Genomic DNA, 18,652 nt, shown 5'->3' with positions numbered 1-18,652 from the left:
AGAAAAATCTACAGTGGAAAAAACAGCCTGACTCATTCTCAAAAAACAGAATAATCTGTTTTTTTTCCCCCCCCCAAGAGGAGGTAGGGGATTATACCTCGGATACAGGAAATTTTTAATCAAACGCTTTTAAAGAAACTTACCCATATAAAGGGCCATCATTGCCAATAGCAGAAACCATGATCACATTGTTAGCTGTCAGTTCCCATACCTGCAAAGCCAACAAAGATAGACACTTTATTTAAAGAAATGTACTGAAGCCAGTTAAAGAAAGAAAGAAATTATATACACACGTACTGCACTGGTAATAAAGTAATAAAGTAATAATTGGAGATATGCCAATCTCCTAGAACTGGAAGGGACCTTGAAAGGTCATCAAGTCCAGCCCCCTGCCTTCACTAGCAGGACCAATTTTTGCCCCAAATCCCTAAGTGGCCCCCTCAAGGATTGAACTCACAACCCTGGGTTTAGCAGGCCAATGCTCAAACCACTGAGCTATCCCTCCCCCTGGTCTGACAACAATTTCCTTAAATCCATACTTTTTATTTTAATGGTACTTGCATCACACATACCATTGACACTTTCACTAATATAATTCTCAGTCTCAACGAGTAAGAATACACATAACTGTCAGTGCAGGCCAAGATTTTCAAAAAAGACAAATGATTTGCATGCCTTCAGCTAAGACATGTAATTTTTAATATTAAGTTATATAATATTAATTAATTAATAATAAGCTCAATAATCCACCAGTAATTGCACCCTTGCATAACAACATGTACATACTAGACACCTAAATCAAATACTACTTTCCACCCACATTTTCCAAGGAAAGCGGTAAATGTTTGATTGTCAAATTAAACTGAATTAAGATAATTTAGAGAGCATTTGGAACAGTACAAATTATTTTCATGTGCCAAGCTACCTACATAGCCCTTTCCAAAGCAGGTTTTTAGTTTTTGGTTCTTTATAAACATTTTAATTAATTTAGTGCTTTTGAAAGATTGGTTCCCATGGCTGTCAGTCTAAGTCATATTTCTTCATGATTCAGGTACAGTTCTGCAGTTTTTACTACAGATGAAAGTGGCTTAACAATTTTTAAAGATAAAATGTAATTGCTAATTTTTAAAAGTTATTTTTCAATGCTGACTTACTTTGAAAAAGACTCGTAGTCACATATTCCAGCCTATTAACTCTACTTCTAATTAAATCAAGTTTCCTCACATAAAATTTGCAATTGAACTTCTGATAAATGGATTCTGATTACAAAATTAGCCAACCATTCAGGAGTAAATTTTTCAAAAGCAGCAATGGATTTTAGCCAACAACTTTCCATTTAAGTTGTTGAGAGTCACACTACTAATACTTCACCTAGCACTTTGAAAACTTTACCCATCAGTCTGTATAAATGGGCTTTTTAATAGAAACCATTCCAATAAAAATAGTGGCCAGTAAAGCTCTTGTAAGCTGCTCTGCAAGGACAGACGCCTGAATCTGTGCAGAGCTTCACTGATGCCAATGGAACTCTGCACAGTCATAAGGGTCTGTCCACACAGAACAGATTTCAGAATCGGGACCTATGAGGTGACCATGCTAAATATACATGTTCGTAGTTTTTGCACTTACCTTGTCAACAAAAGGATGATCCATAAAGTCTGGACCACCAATACTAAGGTTTAATACATCTATCTTCTTTAAGATGGCATAGTTAAAGGCATCCAGAAACCAAGATGTATAGGAGACCTGTTTATTAAAGTACAACAAAAGCAACTATTTAGAAATCAAATGAGAATGTAACAAAATAAAGCGAGGTATTAAAAGAAATAGAAATTTAAGGGTAGGAAACAGACAAAAGTAGAGTGCTGAAACAAAAAAATCCCTATTTTGTTTTTTTCTTTGGTATTTAAAATAAAACGTTCATTTGATTTTTTTTAAAAATCCTTCATTAAAAACAACACTAAAAGTAAGAGGTAGTGGCCTTGTGTGAAGTTGATTTTAATACCAAATTCTCATTTGAAAATAAACTCCAGAAGGCAATTCTAAAATCTGTGTAATGTACATAATTCTGTTAAAAAAAATAAAAACACCCTCTCTTTACAAAAGGAAATACTTTAAAGTTCATGGGAATTAACTGTATTTTTAATATAAGGGTTAATATTGTGTTATTCCAGAAAGGTTTGAATTAAAATATCTACCTGATTATTTGTGAAGACCCTAAAAATGTGCAGCTCTGCATTTGGAGCAAATCCCTGGCATTCCCGCATGCTGGCTATAACACCTGCCACAAACGTCCCATGGCCCAGACCTGTTGCAAATTAGTAGTAGTATAAAGTTAATAAAATAAAATGTTAAAGGCCAAACCATTTCACTGTAAAATTTAAAAATTCCAGACATTTTGTATGCATATCCAATTGCTTATCTCTTTCATCCTTAGGAAATTTTAAGTTTATTTTAAAAAGCAATAGAAATGTTGGTCCAAGTTGAGAACTTGTTTTACTTTGATCTAAAAGACATTGCAATAGATGCTAAGAGATTCCTACCATCAAGAATTTCTACAATTGAAACTGCATATATTGGGTGAAATCCTGGCCTCACTGAAGCGAAGTTTTCCTACTGATTTCAGAGGGGGGAAACAGAGGAAAAAGGATATCCTACAGACAGGAAATATTTTCTATCCCTCAAGTTTACTTGTTAAATGTTTTGGTCAACTCTAAACAATATTCCCCCCCCCCCCCCCCGCAAGTGTTTTGAGTCAGCTGTTTGGGTGTTTTTCAACGTGTGTGTGTGTGTGTGTGTGTGTGTGTGTGTGTGTGTGTGGTTTTGCTTTTGTTTTTTTAATTGACCAAATTTGAAATCAAAATACCATTTTGAAAAAAAAATCTTGCATAAAGTTAAGTATTTGCATATTTGCAGCACTGGTGTATAAGATGGGGCAAATACAAGAAGACGAGAGACAATCATACAAAGGCAGATAAAAAGAAATGCGGAATATTGGCATGGATCTGCAGAGTTTATGTTGGTGCCACAATTTTACTTTTCCACTGAAAAATTATGTGGATTACTAATGTTTAAAGGAGCGCTGCCAAAACTGTGATAACTCACTAGATTACCTGAAAATGAATCAAAATATTATCCCTGATAAATGGAAAAAATTAACACACTAATATTAAAAAATAATAGGGGCAAAGAAAAAAATGCATGGGAGTTGCCTCACCCCCTGGTATTTCTACTTTGCATTTCTGCTTCGATAATATTTTGTCCCCTAGCCCTTTCTTAAAATCCTTGAAGAAATATGGCATATGACTCAGCGGAGATAACACAAAATCTTGGGAGGTGTTGAGCCACCAGTGAATTTAGTGAGAGTTCAGAGCACTCAACACATTGCAGAATTAGGTCCATTATCTGGGAAGACATGTAGTTCTAATCGCAAATAAACAATTTTACTTCATAATCCAGGATGCAACATGTGATGTAAAATACATAGTCTAGAGTTTCAGCAATGCTGTATATTTAAACCTACCATCATCCAAGGTTCTTTCATTAGTCCAGTTTGTTCTTTCTTTTACATTTTTGAAATGTGGATGTTTCTCACTTAGTCCAGTATCAAAGACAGCAACTCTTACACCAGCACCTATTTCCATAAAAGAGGACTGGTTTGCAAACATATTTCCTTGATTTAGCACTTGTATCAGTTTATTCTGGTATGTAAAAGAAGTCTCCTGTGTGCTTAATGCACTGCACTTTCATGTCTTCCAAAACCAAAAGTCTAAGTTCACTCTAGAAATTCACCTAAAGAGCATTAGTTCCTTTCAGTTTCATAAAGGCAGAGATTAATTTCACAGAGTCTGGGGGAAAAAAAAGTAAAGCCAATTTTGACCCCATGAGGGATTTGGATCAAGGTAAGTAGATCAATAAATTGATCTCCTTTTTACTTTTACAGGCATACAAGTATAATTGAAATGTATCTTGGTTTTTCAACAAAAATGATTTCGTATATTTTTCTAAAGAACTATTTTAAAAGAATATTACGTTTACAAAAATGAAACACTTGAAAGGTCAGGAAATATAAAATATAGTTGCCTGTGCAACCTTAACTTTTCCAACATGCACGTATGTACACTAAAAGCTCTTTCATCCGACACCTCACCAACCAGCAAGCTCTATAAACCAGCATTTCTGATCTGCATTAAAAGTCTGGCTTATAGTGCAATTGGTGCAAGGCCAGCAGGGGGTTGGGATGTGGGAGGGGCTGCAGGGCATGCTCTGGGAAGGAGTTTGGGTACGGGAGAGGACTTGGGTCAGGGGGGTTGGGGTGCCAGATTTGGGGGAGGGGAGGTGCTCACCTCCAGCAGCTCCCTGTCCCTGCTGTTTCTGGCAGAGGCACGGCCAAGCGGCTCTGCAGGCACACTGCCTCTATTCCCGCCCCCCCTCAAGTGCTTACTCTGCGGCTCCCAGCCCATTGGCCAGGAACCACAGCCAATGGGAGCTGCGGGGGGGCGATGCCTGCAGACAGAGGTAGTGTGCCTGCTTGCACAGCTGCCTGGCCGTACCTCCGCCAGGAGCAACATGGACAGGGAGCCGCTTGCAGGGAGCTGCTGGAGGTGAGTGTACCCCCCTACCCCGCACTCGGCATCCCGAGCTCCCTCCCATGACCCAAGTCCCCTCTCGGACCCAAACTCCCTCCCAGTGCCTGTGCCCCGCAGCCCCTCCCACATCCCTGCCCTACACACACACACACGCACGCATGCACTCCAGACCCCCTCCCTCTGAGCTAACTGGCATTTTTAATTTACCGGCACTCCCCATTCCCCCAGCATGCTGGTTAAAAAAGCTTTTACTGTATTATGAGAAAGTACCTCCACAAGAAATTTCCAACATAGAACCAACCACAATGCTCACACAAAATACCTCTACATTACATCCAGAGCACCTACAAAATCCTCTGTATCAGTGGTTCTCAACCAAGGGTTTGGGGTGCTCTGGGGGGCCACAAGCAGGTTTCAGGGGGTGCGCAAAGCAGGGCCAGCATTAGAATCATTGGGACCTAGGGCAGAAAGCCAAAGCCCCATTGCACGGGGCCGAAGCCCAGAGCCCCACCACCTGGGGCTGAAGCTGAAGCCTTATCGATGTAGCTTCCCAGCAGCCCCTGTGGTGTGGGGCCCCAGGCAACTGTCCCGCTTGCTAACCCCTAACGCTGGCTGTGGCTTTTATATGCAGAAAAACAGTTTCTGTGACACTGGTAGGCCGTGGAGTTTTTATAGCATGTTGGGGAGGGACCTCAGAAAGAGAAAGGTTGAGAACCCCTGCTCTATATTACATCCAAAGCCCAGCCTTGGACCTCTACAGCAACAGCTAAATTATAATATATTTATATACATATATAGTAATGTCTCTAATGTTATTTTCACATGAAAAACTGTGAGACTGGAATAAGAGTTGTGCGTTTTGAGTGCAAGGTGGAAAAAATTAGTGTTTGACTTACAGCTGGCTAGTTTGTGGAACTGCAAGGCAGCTGTTGTGCAGATGTACTGTGAGAACATTCAAGTAATGTGAAGTTTGGGTGTTAAGGTAACCTTGATATGCATGCCTTAACTTGTGATTTCCTTCATTTATTTATTTTTAGTGATTGTACTGGTAGATCCGTGTTGACAATTACTGACATGATTAGCTATCAATATTGATATCTGAGTCTCTGTAGTGGGCTAAGGTGGATAACAATGTCCCCTACACCTTCCACAGCTGAATTCCTTCCCACATCCCTCAGCCCCAACTATGCCTAACACAGAGACATACACTCTACCTTACATGCTTGCTCTTCACCATCTCTCCCTACCACATTAAGCTTTTAAAAGTTGATAGATATCAACATTTAAAAGTTTAACGTAGCAGGGAAACTGGGAGGGAAGCTGGGAAGGAAGCATGTTGAGAAGTGGGGCTGTAGGGGGACAGAAAAAAAGATGACGTGGGTTTAAAGAAGAATTTGGAGCTGTGGGAAAAATTTGGGCTGTGTGTTCTCTTTAACCATTTAAAAATAACTGATTTCATTTTTCAGCTAAAGAAAAGCTGCACCGAGTCTGGTCTGCATAAATACAAACGGTATATAGCACTTTCCATCAAGTCAGCAATGTTCAATAAATGTATCACAAAACTAAGTACCTCTCAGGCCAGATCTGCACTACAAAATGTTGCTAGCATATTGCATAACCAACCATATACTGGTTAAGGGTGGGGAGAGATGTGAACAGTGACCATCGTGGCTCTGCTGGCAAAGCCCCTAGTATAGACAGTTATACCAGTAAAACTGCACTTATGCTGATATAGCTTATTTTGCTCAGGGGGGCTGAAATAAGCCATGCCAGCAAAAGTGCAAGCATTCCTAATATAGACCTGGCCTCAGTCTCTAGAGAATTTAGACACATCTGTAATGGCTTAATAAATACAAAAAGGGAAATGGTTGTGTATCCTTATTACTACATGAGTATTTTCTTCTCACTTGTTTCAGAGAGACACAGTTGTTTTGTTTTCTAGCCAGGCAGTTATCCCAAACCAACAGACAAAAGCATACCTGTATAACCCATTTGCCAGAGCACATCTGCCTGCAGGGTTTGAGCAACTTGCCGTGGTATAGCTCTCAATAAACGCCTGCTTGAATGTCTGCCTGTTGCATGCCAAAATCCAGAGCCTAATGATAGGCTTGCTCTTCTCAGAGGACGAGATGACTGCCATTTTTGAGTCCATCTGGTTTCATTGCATGGCAATGTAGGATCAGCTAGATATGATTTGGATGGAGAAAAGAAAAACAAAACACATTTTATTTTCTATACTATGAAATATATAAACATGTTATTAGTACACTTTAGCCCTACTGTGAACAAACATTTTAAATAGAAAAATTTTCACTTTTCAGACATTCGTCTGACCCAAATTTGATTTAAATCCTTAATATATCCTCTAAATACAAAAGCTTCATTTTAAAAGCTAATTACTACAGCTCCTATACTGAATATATTACACACGTTTAACTTAAGCATGTTAATAAATTAACTGAAGTCAATAGGTGAAATCCTGACCCCATTGAAGTCAGCAGGAATTTTGTCCATTAAACCCCTAGTAGATTGAATCTATAACATACTGTGTTATGTCACAACAGAAAATACAGCTTTTAAACCAATTTGAATCCTTGATCACACCTTAGAATAGGTATTCTAAAATAGTGATAGTTTCACAGTTAACGGGATGAGCCTTTATCAGAAATAAATCATAACGTCCAGAAGTCACTGCATTCTCATTTGTATAACATACTCCTGGGGGATTTCTGTGCCAAAAAATTAAAAGTTCTGCGCACAATATTTTGAAATTCTGCAAAATTCTGCATATTTTATTTGTCAAAATAACACAATATAATCACTTCAGTTTCAATTATTTTGGTAATTTATTTCAAAATACCTGTCAACAAATATGTCAATAATACAGACAACAGCAAAAAAAAATTCCCCAAGGAGTAGAGAGTTAAAGAAACCCCAACAACCCAGTTCCAGATGGGGGGTGCTGGAAGGAGCTGTGTGGGGCCCCCAGAGCTCAGACACCTGTACCCCCATCCCTGCAGTGCCTAGCTGCAGAGCAGCCCCTGGCACAGACACCAGCACCCTCAGAGCCTTTACTTCACCCAGCTTCTTTACTGTCTCGCCGGGGACATGGGGTGATGCAGCCGTGCCCTTCCTCACCCTCTGCCAGAACTGGCTGGGTCTCCCAGGTCCTTCCCCATCCCCAGGAGAATAAGTATCAAAGAGCGTGCAGCCTCCAGCCCCGCCAGGCTGGACGCTCTGCTCACTGCGCTCTGCAGAGTCCAGCAGCCCGTAGTGGCGGCCAGAAATTCTGCAGGGCAACCAGGGAATTCCGCAGTGACGGAGAATCCCCCCAGGAGTAGTAACACTAATTTTGTGGGACTGGAAAAAGCCTACTGATTTTTTAAAAATTAACTTAGTGCCATCGGAGATTAGGAACAGCTCTTTTGAAGGATGAATATACTTACGCTCTGAATACTTGAGAGAGCGAAATACTTTCCGTTGGGGGGTTACTCGTTTGATGTTTGGGTGGTCTTCTAGTGTCAGTACTCCATCCTTCTGTTTCTCTTTGATCTGGATCACCTCAAAATCACTAGGGTAGTCACTGGCTGGGTTGTTGCGAGGTACAATCCTCCAGTTCTCTATATCACTGTTCTTCAGTGCAGTTGAAATAAATTTACTTCTAGCTTTAGCTGTAAAGTATCCATTGAAAGCCACAATATATTCTGCAAGCAGAACACAACACGTTAGAAATGACATTTCAACCATACATTACAAAAGGCACATCTATACCACCACCGAGAACTGAATCTTCCTCCTTACTATCAAAACAAATGTCTCCACCTCCCAAATGAAAATATTATGATTCCATTACTAAGAATATTATGGTAACTTGGATTTACTATTTATATAGGTTATGATTTTCAAAACAGTCTAGGGGTTTTAAAACACATTAGACAATATCATACCTTCCATCAAAATTTATTATGCCCAGACTGTTTGGAAAACCTCATACATAGGTTAGTTCAGAAACTGTCACAAAAATATAAAATACTGAACACTTTTTGTTTTATATGGCTTTTTTTCTGTGGAATTTGTAAAACATCCAGAAAAAGTATTTAAATTGACTTTATATCTGCATTTTGATGTGCATTAAAAGCCAACTAATGACAATGTCAGAGACAAACCCGTTCCCTCCAAAAACAACCTTCTAAACAATTTGGAACCATCAAATTGTGCACATTGTTAGCCTACATAATCCCATGATATTTTTACCATTAGCTTGTCTCCTACTCCCACCCCCTCCTATTATCTGTCATGCTTTCTTTATGTATCTTGTTTTCAGTTAGACTGTAACTGAAGGGGAAGGGGTCTTCCTATATGACTGTAAAGGACTTCGCACAACAGGACCCCATATCTGATTGGGGTCTTTGAGCACTATGTTAACACAAATAATACATAAATCATCATCAGCATGTATCTAAACTTTAAACACATTTTAAAAAACTGGATTCTTTATTACCATGTTCTACTACTGTCGAAGAAAATTCCACTTTCAAAGTAAGACGAGAGCATCCAGGACATAGGTGGGCCTCATGAGAGGAATTTCCTAGTCTTGTACCCAGGTGTTTTTTGCCACAGAGTAAAATTACAACCAGGATCAACCAGATGTTTGCAAACTTCATGGTCATAAGATAATATGGTTTCATTCCAAAAATTCCATATATTCAAATGACACGTTTTCTCTTTATAAATTAGTTCAATTTTGTATCAATAAATGTTGCCTTTGCTGTGCTGTTCAACTGGATAGTCTCAAAGTTTTGTCCAAGTTAAGCAAAAATCTAGATTTCATGGTTTTTTGAGGTTAAGCCTAGTAAACAGGCTTATTTCTTTCTACGTTTTTTCTCCATTTTGGATTAAAGGATTCTCTCACTCAGAATGTGACAGCTGAGTCCTGTACTCCATTTTTTGATGGGAAAGGTAAGCCCAAAGTAGAATTAAGCAAGTTTTTTGCAATCCGACCTGTAAAATAAACAAACCCACCAACAAAAATTATTAGATTTGCCAAACATACAAAAACGTATATTAAAACAATAACTGACATTCAGCAATTATTATCGGAGAGAAACCATTTCATTTTAGATTATGCCCCCCCAGAAATAGGAAGAGTTGGGTGGGGGTATTGGCCACTGTTGCTGGCCAAAGGGAGCTGCAGAGCTAGCAGTGTGCGGAGCTAGGAGCTAAGGGAGAACATGTTGCCGCTATCTGAGAAGCCGGGGAGGGAGCCTGCCAGCACTGCCAATCTTCCGCCCCAGCACCAGCAGGGGTTCTGGGCTGCTCACACCTGTGGCACTCCACAAACCAACCACCCGGCACCCTTCGGACTGACCCTCCCACCCCAGCACCTGTGGCACTCCCAATATCTACTCAGGGGTATAGTACAAGTCATGGATGGGTCACAGGCCATGCATTTTGCATTTTTGTTTACTACCCGTGACCTGTCCATGACTTTTACTACAAATACCCATGACAAAAATGTAGCCTTAACTATGGTTAGCAGAGATGCTAACAGCTGACCAAAGCACTCCAAACATTTCACTTTAGCTGGCCTTGCTTTCTACAGATATTCAGAGTAACTGGTCATCAGTTGAGAGAACAAAAAGCAAACTATGACTTTGGCTGTGCTTTAATTCATACTATTACACAGGTTATCAGCCAGATGACTCCTATAAGTTATCTCAATGCTTGTTTTAAGTATGTACTGGGAGAGGGTAAGCTGATTTTACAATGTTACACATTTGCGTAGTACATATGATAAAAAATAATAATATGTGGACATTTAGCTAAAGTGATTTTCTACTGATGTCAAGAAGTTTTTCTTGTATGTTTCTGCAGCATGATTTTCAGTACACCATATTTTACTAGACAGTGCACTAAAAGAGGTAGCACAATATGTACAGAAACAACAGATATTCTTCATTTAAAACATTCTTGGATTTGATCATGAAATAGTGATTGAGAGTAAACAGGGAGCAACTTGCACAATTCAACTTTTGTTAAACTGATTTCATCTCCTAGTCTCGAAAAAGATGATCAGGAGAATGTGAATTCTCCTCCAGACATATATTAGGGTGCTGAATTGCAGGAAATATTGTTCAAGTATGTCTCAATAAGACCATTATGAAGTGGCAATGTGCTACACACAATAAAATGGCCACTAACAAGGGACAGTAATACCACTGTTAAAAACTGGTTCAGAATACTGAAAAAACAAGATCTGAATGAAACTCCTTGAAGAGCTTCAGAGTTTGTGGAAATTATTAATGACACAATTAAAGGTAAACCATGTGCAACTTCTATAGGCATCTTGCATAACTGTAACAGGAAGTAGAAGTCTAAGAAGAAAGTAGCTGACATTGTTGCTGATTTAGATATTCCAAAGCATCTCACTCAAGTTGAGACCTGAAATAAATGTCCACCAGAACTGAGACAAATATTTTAAGGCTCCTCAAGGGCAGTTGCATAAACCAAAACATTGATTGTCCTGTCCTCCATAGAGTGTGTGGCCAAACTGAAGAAAGGCAAGGTGATATTCACCAACACATGCCCAAGGGATAATCTACTGAACATCATTAATATAAAAATTAAAAAATATCAGGCAGTAAAAACTGAGGTTGAACTACACCTCTACCCCGATATAACACTGTCCTCGGGAGCCAAAAAATCTTACCGCAATATAGGTGAAACCATGTTATATCCAACTTGCTTTGATCTGCCGGAGCATGCTGCCCAGCCCCCCCAGAGCGCTGCTTTACTGCGTTATATCCAAAATTGTGTTATATTGGGGGTAGAGGTGTATTTCAAAATAGAGATGAAGTGCTGCAAAGGCTACTTACAATGAGCGAGGCATTTAACAACAACTGGACTGCAAGGAAATTATGATGGTTTACTCAGTTTCAGAAATCAAGTATCAGAGGGGTAGCCGTGTTAGTCTTACATCCGACTAAGTGGGTATTCACCCACGAAAGCTCATGCTGCAAAACGTCTGTTGGTCTATAAGGTGCCACAGGATTCTTTGCTGCTTCAGTTTCAGAAATTTACAGGAAGGAGTGTGTGCGATTGCTATGGAAGGGAAGGAGATACGGTGACTTCCCACCTCTCATAGACTTTAAGGTCAGAAGGGACCATTATGATCATCTAGTCTGACCTCCTGCACAATGCAGGCCACAGAATCTCACCCATCCACTTCTAGAACAACCCCCTGACCTATGTCTGAGTTACTGAAGTCCTCAAATTGTGGTTTGAAGACCTCAAGCTGCAGAGAATCCTCCAGTAAGTGATCCATGTCCCATGCTGCAAAGGAAGGCGAAAAACCTCCAGGGACTCTGCCAATCTGCCCTGGAGGAAAATTCCTTCCCGACCCCAAATATGGCGATCAGTTAAACCCTGAGCATGTGGGCAAGACTCACCAGCCAGCACCCAGGAAAGAATTCTCTGTAGTAACTCAGATCCCAACCCATCTAACATTCCATCACAGACCACTGGGCATACTTACCTGCTGATAATCAAAGATCAATTGCCAAATTAATTGCCAAAATTAGCCTATCCCATCATACCATCCCCTCCATAAACTTATCAAGCTTAGTCTTGAAGCCAGATATGTCTTTTGCCCCTCACTACTCCCCTTGGAAGGCTGTTCCAGAACTTCACTCCTCTAATGGTTAGAAACCTTCGTCTAATTTCAAGTCTAAACTTCCTAGTGTCCAGTTTATATCCATTTGTTCTTGTGTCCACATTGGTACTAAGCTTAAATAATTCCTCTCCCTCCCTAATATTAATCCCTCTGATATATTTATAAAGAGCAATCATATCCCCCTCAACCTTCTTTTGGTTAGGCTAAACAAGCCCAGCTCTTTGAGTCTCCTTTCATAAGACAGGTTTTCCATTCCTTGGATCATCCTAGTAGCCCATCTCTGAACCTGGTCCAGTTTGAATTCATCCTTCTTAAACATGGGCTCTCCTATTTCTTTACCACAATGCAGTGTTCTATGTGTAGTAGTTAAAATTTCCCTCCAAAAGAAAATGAAATAACACTATTTAGTGTATGATAGGTATATATTCTCACATTATATAATATCCCTCTACCAAGCACCAATTATGGTAATTTACAGGTAATTTTTAAAGACAGAGTTTCATTCCTATGCATTCGAAATTGATCACTGAAAGATGACCTTTTATTTGAGCAAAAACCTGCATATACTCCAACCTATGCACATGCACTTTCTGGGTTAGCATGTGACTGCATGCAAGTTCTAGAATTTTTACATACAACTCTGTTAGTCTTTGTGCATGTGGGCAGATTTTGGATTCTTCAAATTGCACATACAGAAGTGCTAGATTTTTTTTTTTGTGTGTGTTGGTGTAATTTTTTTTTTTCTTTTTTGAGCGGGGGCCAGACAGCAAGTTTTTATGAAATGTACTTAATATTGTAAATACTGTAGTATTTCTTCATTTTTTCTCATATTATTAATTATATTAAATTTGCTCTCTGGCTTATACTGTATTACGACCATTAATTATATTTTTAAAAATCCTTGGTAATTATATATAAAATACACAATAAAGCACGTAATACTGGTTTAATATCAACAGTACTTTGGGGTTATGAATAAAGCTTGCTGGGCTTTCTTTTTCTTTTGGAAAATGAAAATTTGTGAAAACAAAAAACTATTGTGTGAAAGGGTGGATTCCAAAAAAAGTCACTGTGAAGATTTCAGTCTCTCTCTCTCTCTTTGGCCTAATTAATATAATTATGCAGGTGGAACAGCTTCAACAGGAGAGATTGAGAAAAACAAAGATGCTGACTCTACAGATGGGTAGTTTGGGTACTTGCCTGGGGTGCAAAAGACCCAGGTTCAAGTCCCTAATTCAGAGTCAGACTCTCCCCTGTGAAGCTGTTCTGCTTTGTATAAATATTTATATTCCATGGGCCAAACAGAGAGAGAGACTCCTCTGTGCTCACCCAGGTCTATGTCCTCACTAAAAAAATCAAACAGAGCAGAGACTTGAACCTAGGTCTCCCACCCCTTTAGCGCCCTAACCTCCAAATTATTGGCTGTGCCTGTGTTTCTATTTTTCTGCAAAATATTTGGAAAGATCTCAGTTTTGTCCAGATGCAGAATGAAAACCAATTCTGAAACCTTCAACTTCTTTTTTTGTGAAGAAAAATCCATTTTCTGGTCCGCTGTAGTTAGAAGGCGCTATGTAAAATGCAGTGTTGTCGTAAAACAAATGTGCATTTAATAATCTGACTATTGTTGCTAATCCATAACAAGTTTGAAAATGTTATAAAAATAAATACAAACTTTATAAACTGAAAAATAAGGCTTTTCACAAATTAGTGAAAATGCTGGTCAAAATTTAAAAGTCTGCAACTTGTCAAATACACAAATCTTATTTAAGTCAGTGGAAGCTGCATACAGCCAGCACTTTTGAAAATCAGGCCACTTTTACTGTCATGCACAAATGTGGGTTTGAAGCATAACTTCAAATACTAAAGTTTTAAAACTTTGTCCTATACTACACCATTTTGCTATTTGTGGCGCATTTAAACTGACTAAACGGTACATGTTACAGAAGCTTGTTTTATGTACTCTAATTCATTGATAACGTTACTTTGGCCTGGTCTACACTACACAGTTAGGTCGATGCAACGCAGCTTATGTTGACCTAGCTGTGGATGTTATCTACACTTAAATTTCACTCCTGCTGATGTAACTGCCCCACTACACTGACTTTATAACACCACTTCTCCAAGTGGCGTAGAGTCAAGGTCAATGTAGTAAAGTCGACACAGTGTCAGTGTAGATATTGTGTTACTTACAGTTGACTGTTACTGGTCTATAGGAGCTATCCCATAATGCCCCCTTGCCCCACCCCCCGCTCCTGCGTCGGGGGGAAGGGAGAAGAGGCTATGTAGGCACAGCTCTAATCCAGCCATAAAAACGCAGACATCTATGAGCAGTTTGCTTGGGTCATGGAGTAGAAGGGTTATAAGAGGGACCACCAGCAGTGCTGTGTGAAAGCCAAGGGAGGCCAACAATAGATCTGGGGTGGAGCCACAGACATGCTGCTTTTACAAAGAGCTGCATGCCATCCTCAACAGAGATTCCACCATCACCTCCAAAAGCCCCATGGATATTTTGGAGAAGCCGGAGTCACAGGTCCCCACCATGAACAGTGACCAGTGATCCAGCTGGGGACAGGTGACCGGGTGATCGAGCTGGGCAGCGAGCCAGGACATGTTTTGACTCCACTGCAGTCTAGCCAGTCCTGACAGTCAAGCACGTGCAAGCCTGATGCAGGGGGAGGAAACCACCGACAAGTATGCAGTTTGCTTTGAAATTACTGAAATGGAACCCCCAAATTAGCAACACACATCTGTCAATTTACTCTTTTACTTGTGCTAAAAGAGGTAATGAAACAAACGAGATGTAGTATTGCTTTCTGCTTTTCATTTCCCTCTAGAGTTAGGCAGAGGGGGCCATGTGAAGCAGTTTGTTTGTGTGTACTGGGATGTCCTGCAATATGCACAACAAAAATTATATGAAGGAAGAGCATAGGCACATTTGACCCCCAAATAACCACGCTTATTAACTACAGGTCTCTCACAACTTACGCGCATTTAACATGCGTGATTTCAGCTTTATGCTGAAAGGCCTGGAGGCTGCAGAGGTGGCTGGTAGCCCCTGGGGCGAATTAAAGGGCCCGAGGCTCCAGCCACCGTGGAGCTTCGGGACCTTTAAATGCCCCCCCCAATCCTGCCGCCGGAGCTGCAGGCGGGATTTAAAGGGCTCCTCCGGACTCCCCACCAGGGCGGGAAACCTGACGGAGCCCTTTAAATCCCGCCCGCAGCTCCGGCGGCGGGGGGGGGGGGGGGCATTTAAAGCCTGCAGAGCCCTTTAAATGCCCCCTCCCCCCGTCCCGCAGTCAGGAGCTGCGGGCAGGATTTAAAGGGCTTGAGGTTCTGACTAGACGCAGTTTTTGCTTTACGCGATAACCGCGGAACGGAACCCCCGCCTAAGATGCGACAGACCTGTATGTACAAACATATAAAAAATAGCTGAATGCATGCTGCAGTTCTGATTGGTTTCTGATGGCTTACAGAATGCAGTGAGCACTCTAGAGGAATTGCAATCCACTTAAAGGGATATTACTCTATTGTAATGCACTACAATTAGTTGAACTAGTGAGTGGCTTTAGTGTTCCACTGAGACTTGTGCAGTTGCAGTGTGGTTTGGTACACTTTGATTTTTTTTTAGAAATGGGAGAACTCTTCATTTGTGGCTGGACCACCTCCACTTCCTTAGTCATAACTAAGACTGCGTGTCTGTCACAGAGGTCATAGCTTCTGTGACCTTTGCAGTGGCCGGTGCGGCTGGCTCAAGGGATTCTCGAGCTGGACAGCCCCTGGGCCGGCAGCAGTAGTTTGAGTGAGGGAGGGGGCTCAGGGCGGGGGCAGGGGGTTGGGGTGCAGGGCAGCGCTTACCTTGGGGGAGGGGGTGCTCCCCAGAAGTGGCCAGCATGTTTCTGAACCTCTTAGGCGGAGGCACAACCCCCACAGCTCCCATTGACGGTGGTTCCTGGCTAATGGGAGCTATGGAGCCAGCACTCATGGCGGGGCAGCACACGGAGCCCCCTCGGCCTTCCTTCCCCCTAGTAGCTGCAGGGACATGCTGGCCACTTCCGAGGAGCTGCGCAGAGCCAGGCAGGGAGCCTGCCAACTCTTCCCTACCCCAAGCACCCCGCAGTGTCCCCAGACCGTTCCCCACAGAGCACCCACTGCCCCCCATCCCAACTTTTAGTTACAGGTCATTGGCCATGAATTTCTGTTTACTGCCCGTGACCTGTCCATGACTTTTACTAAAAATACCTATGACTAAAACATAACCTTCGTCATAACAAATGTTGGGACAAATTCATAACAAATGTCTTACACATTTAAATTTTGATAAATGTAGCTATTTTCCTGTTCACAGTTTGTTTAGAAACCTTTATGTGTAGTCATAGACTTCCTAATGTCTAGTTGTCCATATAATTTCTGTGAGAACATTACAGATCAATTTGCGACAAACTAGTTAAATACTTTAGTGAAAGCTATTTGGGAGAGTTTACCTCAGAAAAGAAGCTTTTGTTATGGATAGAACATATCCTAGCTCCTTGAGAACCATCTGATGGTCACTGGAATGGGTCACTTCAGGTGACCCAATATTTGTTTTTTCACATACAGTCAAAACCCAGCTCCTTATTCAAACACCACTTAACTGTAAAAGTGGGGTGAAGGAGTGACTTGGCAGGATACAGCTCAGGAACAAAGCTTTGGGGTGGGGGGTTGGCATGTCCCAGCTCTGACATTGTTGGCCACAGGGACATGTCACTTGGGATGTCCCAAGAAGCATTTTGTCATGTACATTCAGTTGTTAGCTAGCTAATTACTGGTTCTGATGATCAAAATGTTACTGTGATGACATTTCTAACAAAATTACCCTTACCCTGATAGATGTTTGAATAGTTTGGGCCTTTGAATAAGGAGCTGGGAAAATGGAAACAAACCAACTGCAGGCTCGTTGAGAACCGTTCGCCGCTCTCCCCAAATCCCCCTCCCTAACACAGCCCTACATGCCTCCACAAAGCCGTTATGCAGCTTCTTCACCCCGCGAGGGCTGCGGCACAGGTCCCTCACCTCAGCAATGCGAGACCCCTTGTCCCCATATATGTCCCCCATGGTTCCCTCGGCCCTTAGGGCCCCACTGGGGCCAGGCCTGCGGCCACCCCCTCCTCACGCGCACACAGCACCTCCATAGCTCTCCCCCTGCCCTCTGTGGCCCCCCACATTCCGCTCCATCACCCCTCCCCCTGGTGAAGCGCCGCCTCTCGAGACGGCAACACCCGCCCTAAGTCGCCACCCCCCGCCGCCTCTAACCGTGTCTCCGCCGACGCACCGCGCCCAGGGCCTCCACACGCCATTTTGAGCCGTGTTTACTAACAACGTCTCGCGAGAAGACGGCGGCCAACAGAATCGGGAACAAGACCTGACGCTCAACGTCGGGGGGGGAGGGAAGAGGAGAGGCGCATGTGCAAGACTCCGGAGCCGTTCACAGGACTATACGCCCGCATGTGCCTCGGAAGTCTCGCGAGGCTTGGGGCGGGATGCAGGTCTTGCAGGGCAGCTGTGGGTCACGTGGGTGTGCTGCCGCCTGCCCCGCCGGGCGAACCCACAGCAGCCCGGGGCTCGCCTCGGGCAGCCGCCACCGTGTCCTCCCGGGAACTCGCGTGTTCTCCACGCTGCCGGGAGGATTTGAGCCCCTCCGTAGTGCCCTGCTGTGGAGGGCCTGGGGGGACAGAGCAGAGCAGAGCAGGGCTGCTGCTGTGCGGGTGTAACGCCTGCATGGGCGGCAAGTTTGTAAAAAATTTGGTGGTGCCCAGAACCCGCCCCCCAACTCTGCCCCCACCTGCCTAAGGCTCTGGGAGGGGGCTTGGCGGGGGAGGTCTGGGGTGCAGATCCTGGGCTGGGGATTAGGGTGCAGGAGAGGTGCAGGGTGCAGGCTTTGGGATGGAGTTTGGGTGCTGGGTGCAGGCTCTGGGCTGGGGCAGGGGGTGGGTGTGCAGGAGGGGGTGAAGGGTGCAGGCTTTGGGATGGAGTTTGGGGTTGGGAAGGGGTGTGTGGGAAGGGGAAGGAGTTTGGGAATAGGAGGGAGTGCAGGGTGAGGGCTGTGGGGCGGAGGATGAGGGGTTCATGATGCAGGAGGGGGCTCAGGGCTAGGGAAGAGGGTTGGGCTGTGGATGAGGGGTTCATGATGTGGGGGGGCTCAGGGCTAGGGCAGAGGGTTGGGATGTGGGGCAAGGGCTGTGGATGAGGGGTTCATGATGTGGGGGGGGCTCAGGGCTGGGGCAGAGGATTAGGGTGCAAGAGGATGAGGGTTCTGGCTGGGGATGAGGGGTTTATGCGGGGGGAGGCTCAGGACTGGGGCTGAGGATTAGGGTGCAGGGGGATGAGGGCTCTGGCTGGGGCTCAGGATTAGGGTGCA

At 42.8% G+C, this 18,652-nt stretch overlaps 1 protein-coding gene across 1 annotated transcript in view; it reads right to left on the bottom strand.

The window, feature by feature from the left end:
- MBTPS1 (membrane bound transcription factor peptidase, site 1) overlaps positions 1–17,685 on the bottom strand; it is a 44,090-nt gene extending 26,405 nt beyond the window's left edge. Inside the window, exons 1-8 of the mRNA XM_044987297.1 lie at positions 17,548–17,685; positions 9,088–9,587; positions 8,033–8,290; positions 6,566–6,769; positions 3,521–3,631; positions 2,196–2,305; positions 1,627–1,743; positions 144–211 (exon numbers count right to left, since the gene is read on the bottom strand). Coding sequence (XP_044843232.1) covers positions 144–211; positions 1,627–1,743; positions 2,196–2,305; positions 3,521–3,631; positions 6,566–6,769; positions 8,033–8,290; positions 9,088–9,274 — 1,055 coding nt within the window. The 5' untranslated portion in view covers positions 9,275–9,587; positions 17,548–17,685. The remainder of the gene's footprint in view (positions 1–143; positions 212–1,626; positions 1,744–2,195; positions 2,306–3,520; positions 3,632–6,565; positions 6,770–8,032; positions 8,291–9,087; positions 9,588–17,547) is intronic.
- Between the last annotated feature and the right edge of the window lie 967 nt (positions 17,686–18,652).

The sequence above is a fragment of the Mauremys mutica genome, chromosome 14, assembly GCF_020497125.1.
Source record: "Mauremys mutica isolate MM-2020 ecotype Southern chromosome 14, ASM2049712v1, whole genome shotgun sequence".
NCBI lineage: Eukaryota > Metazoa > Chordata > Testudines > Geoemydidae > Mauremys > Mauremys mutica.
This window is presented reverse-complemented; position numbering and strand designations above follow the sequence as displayed.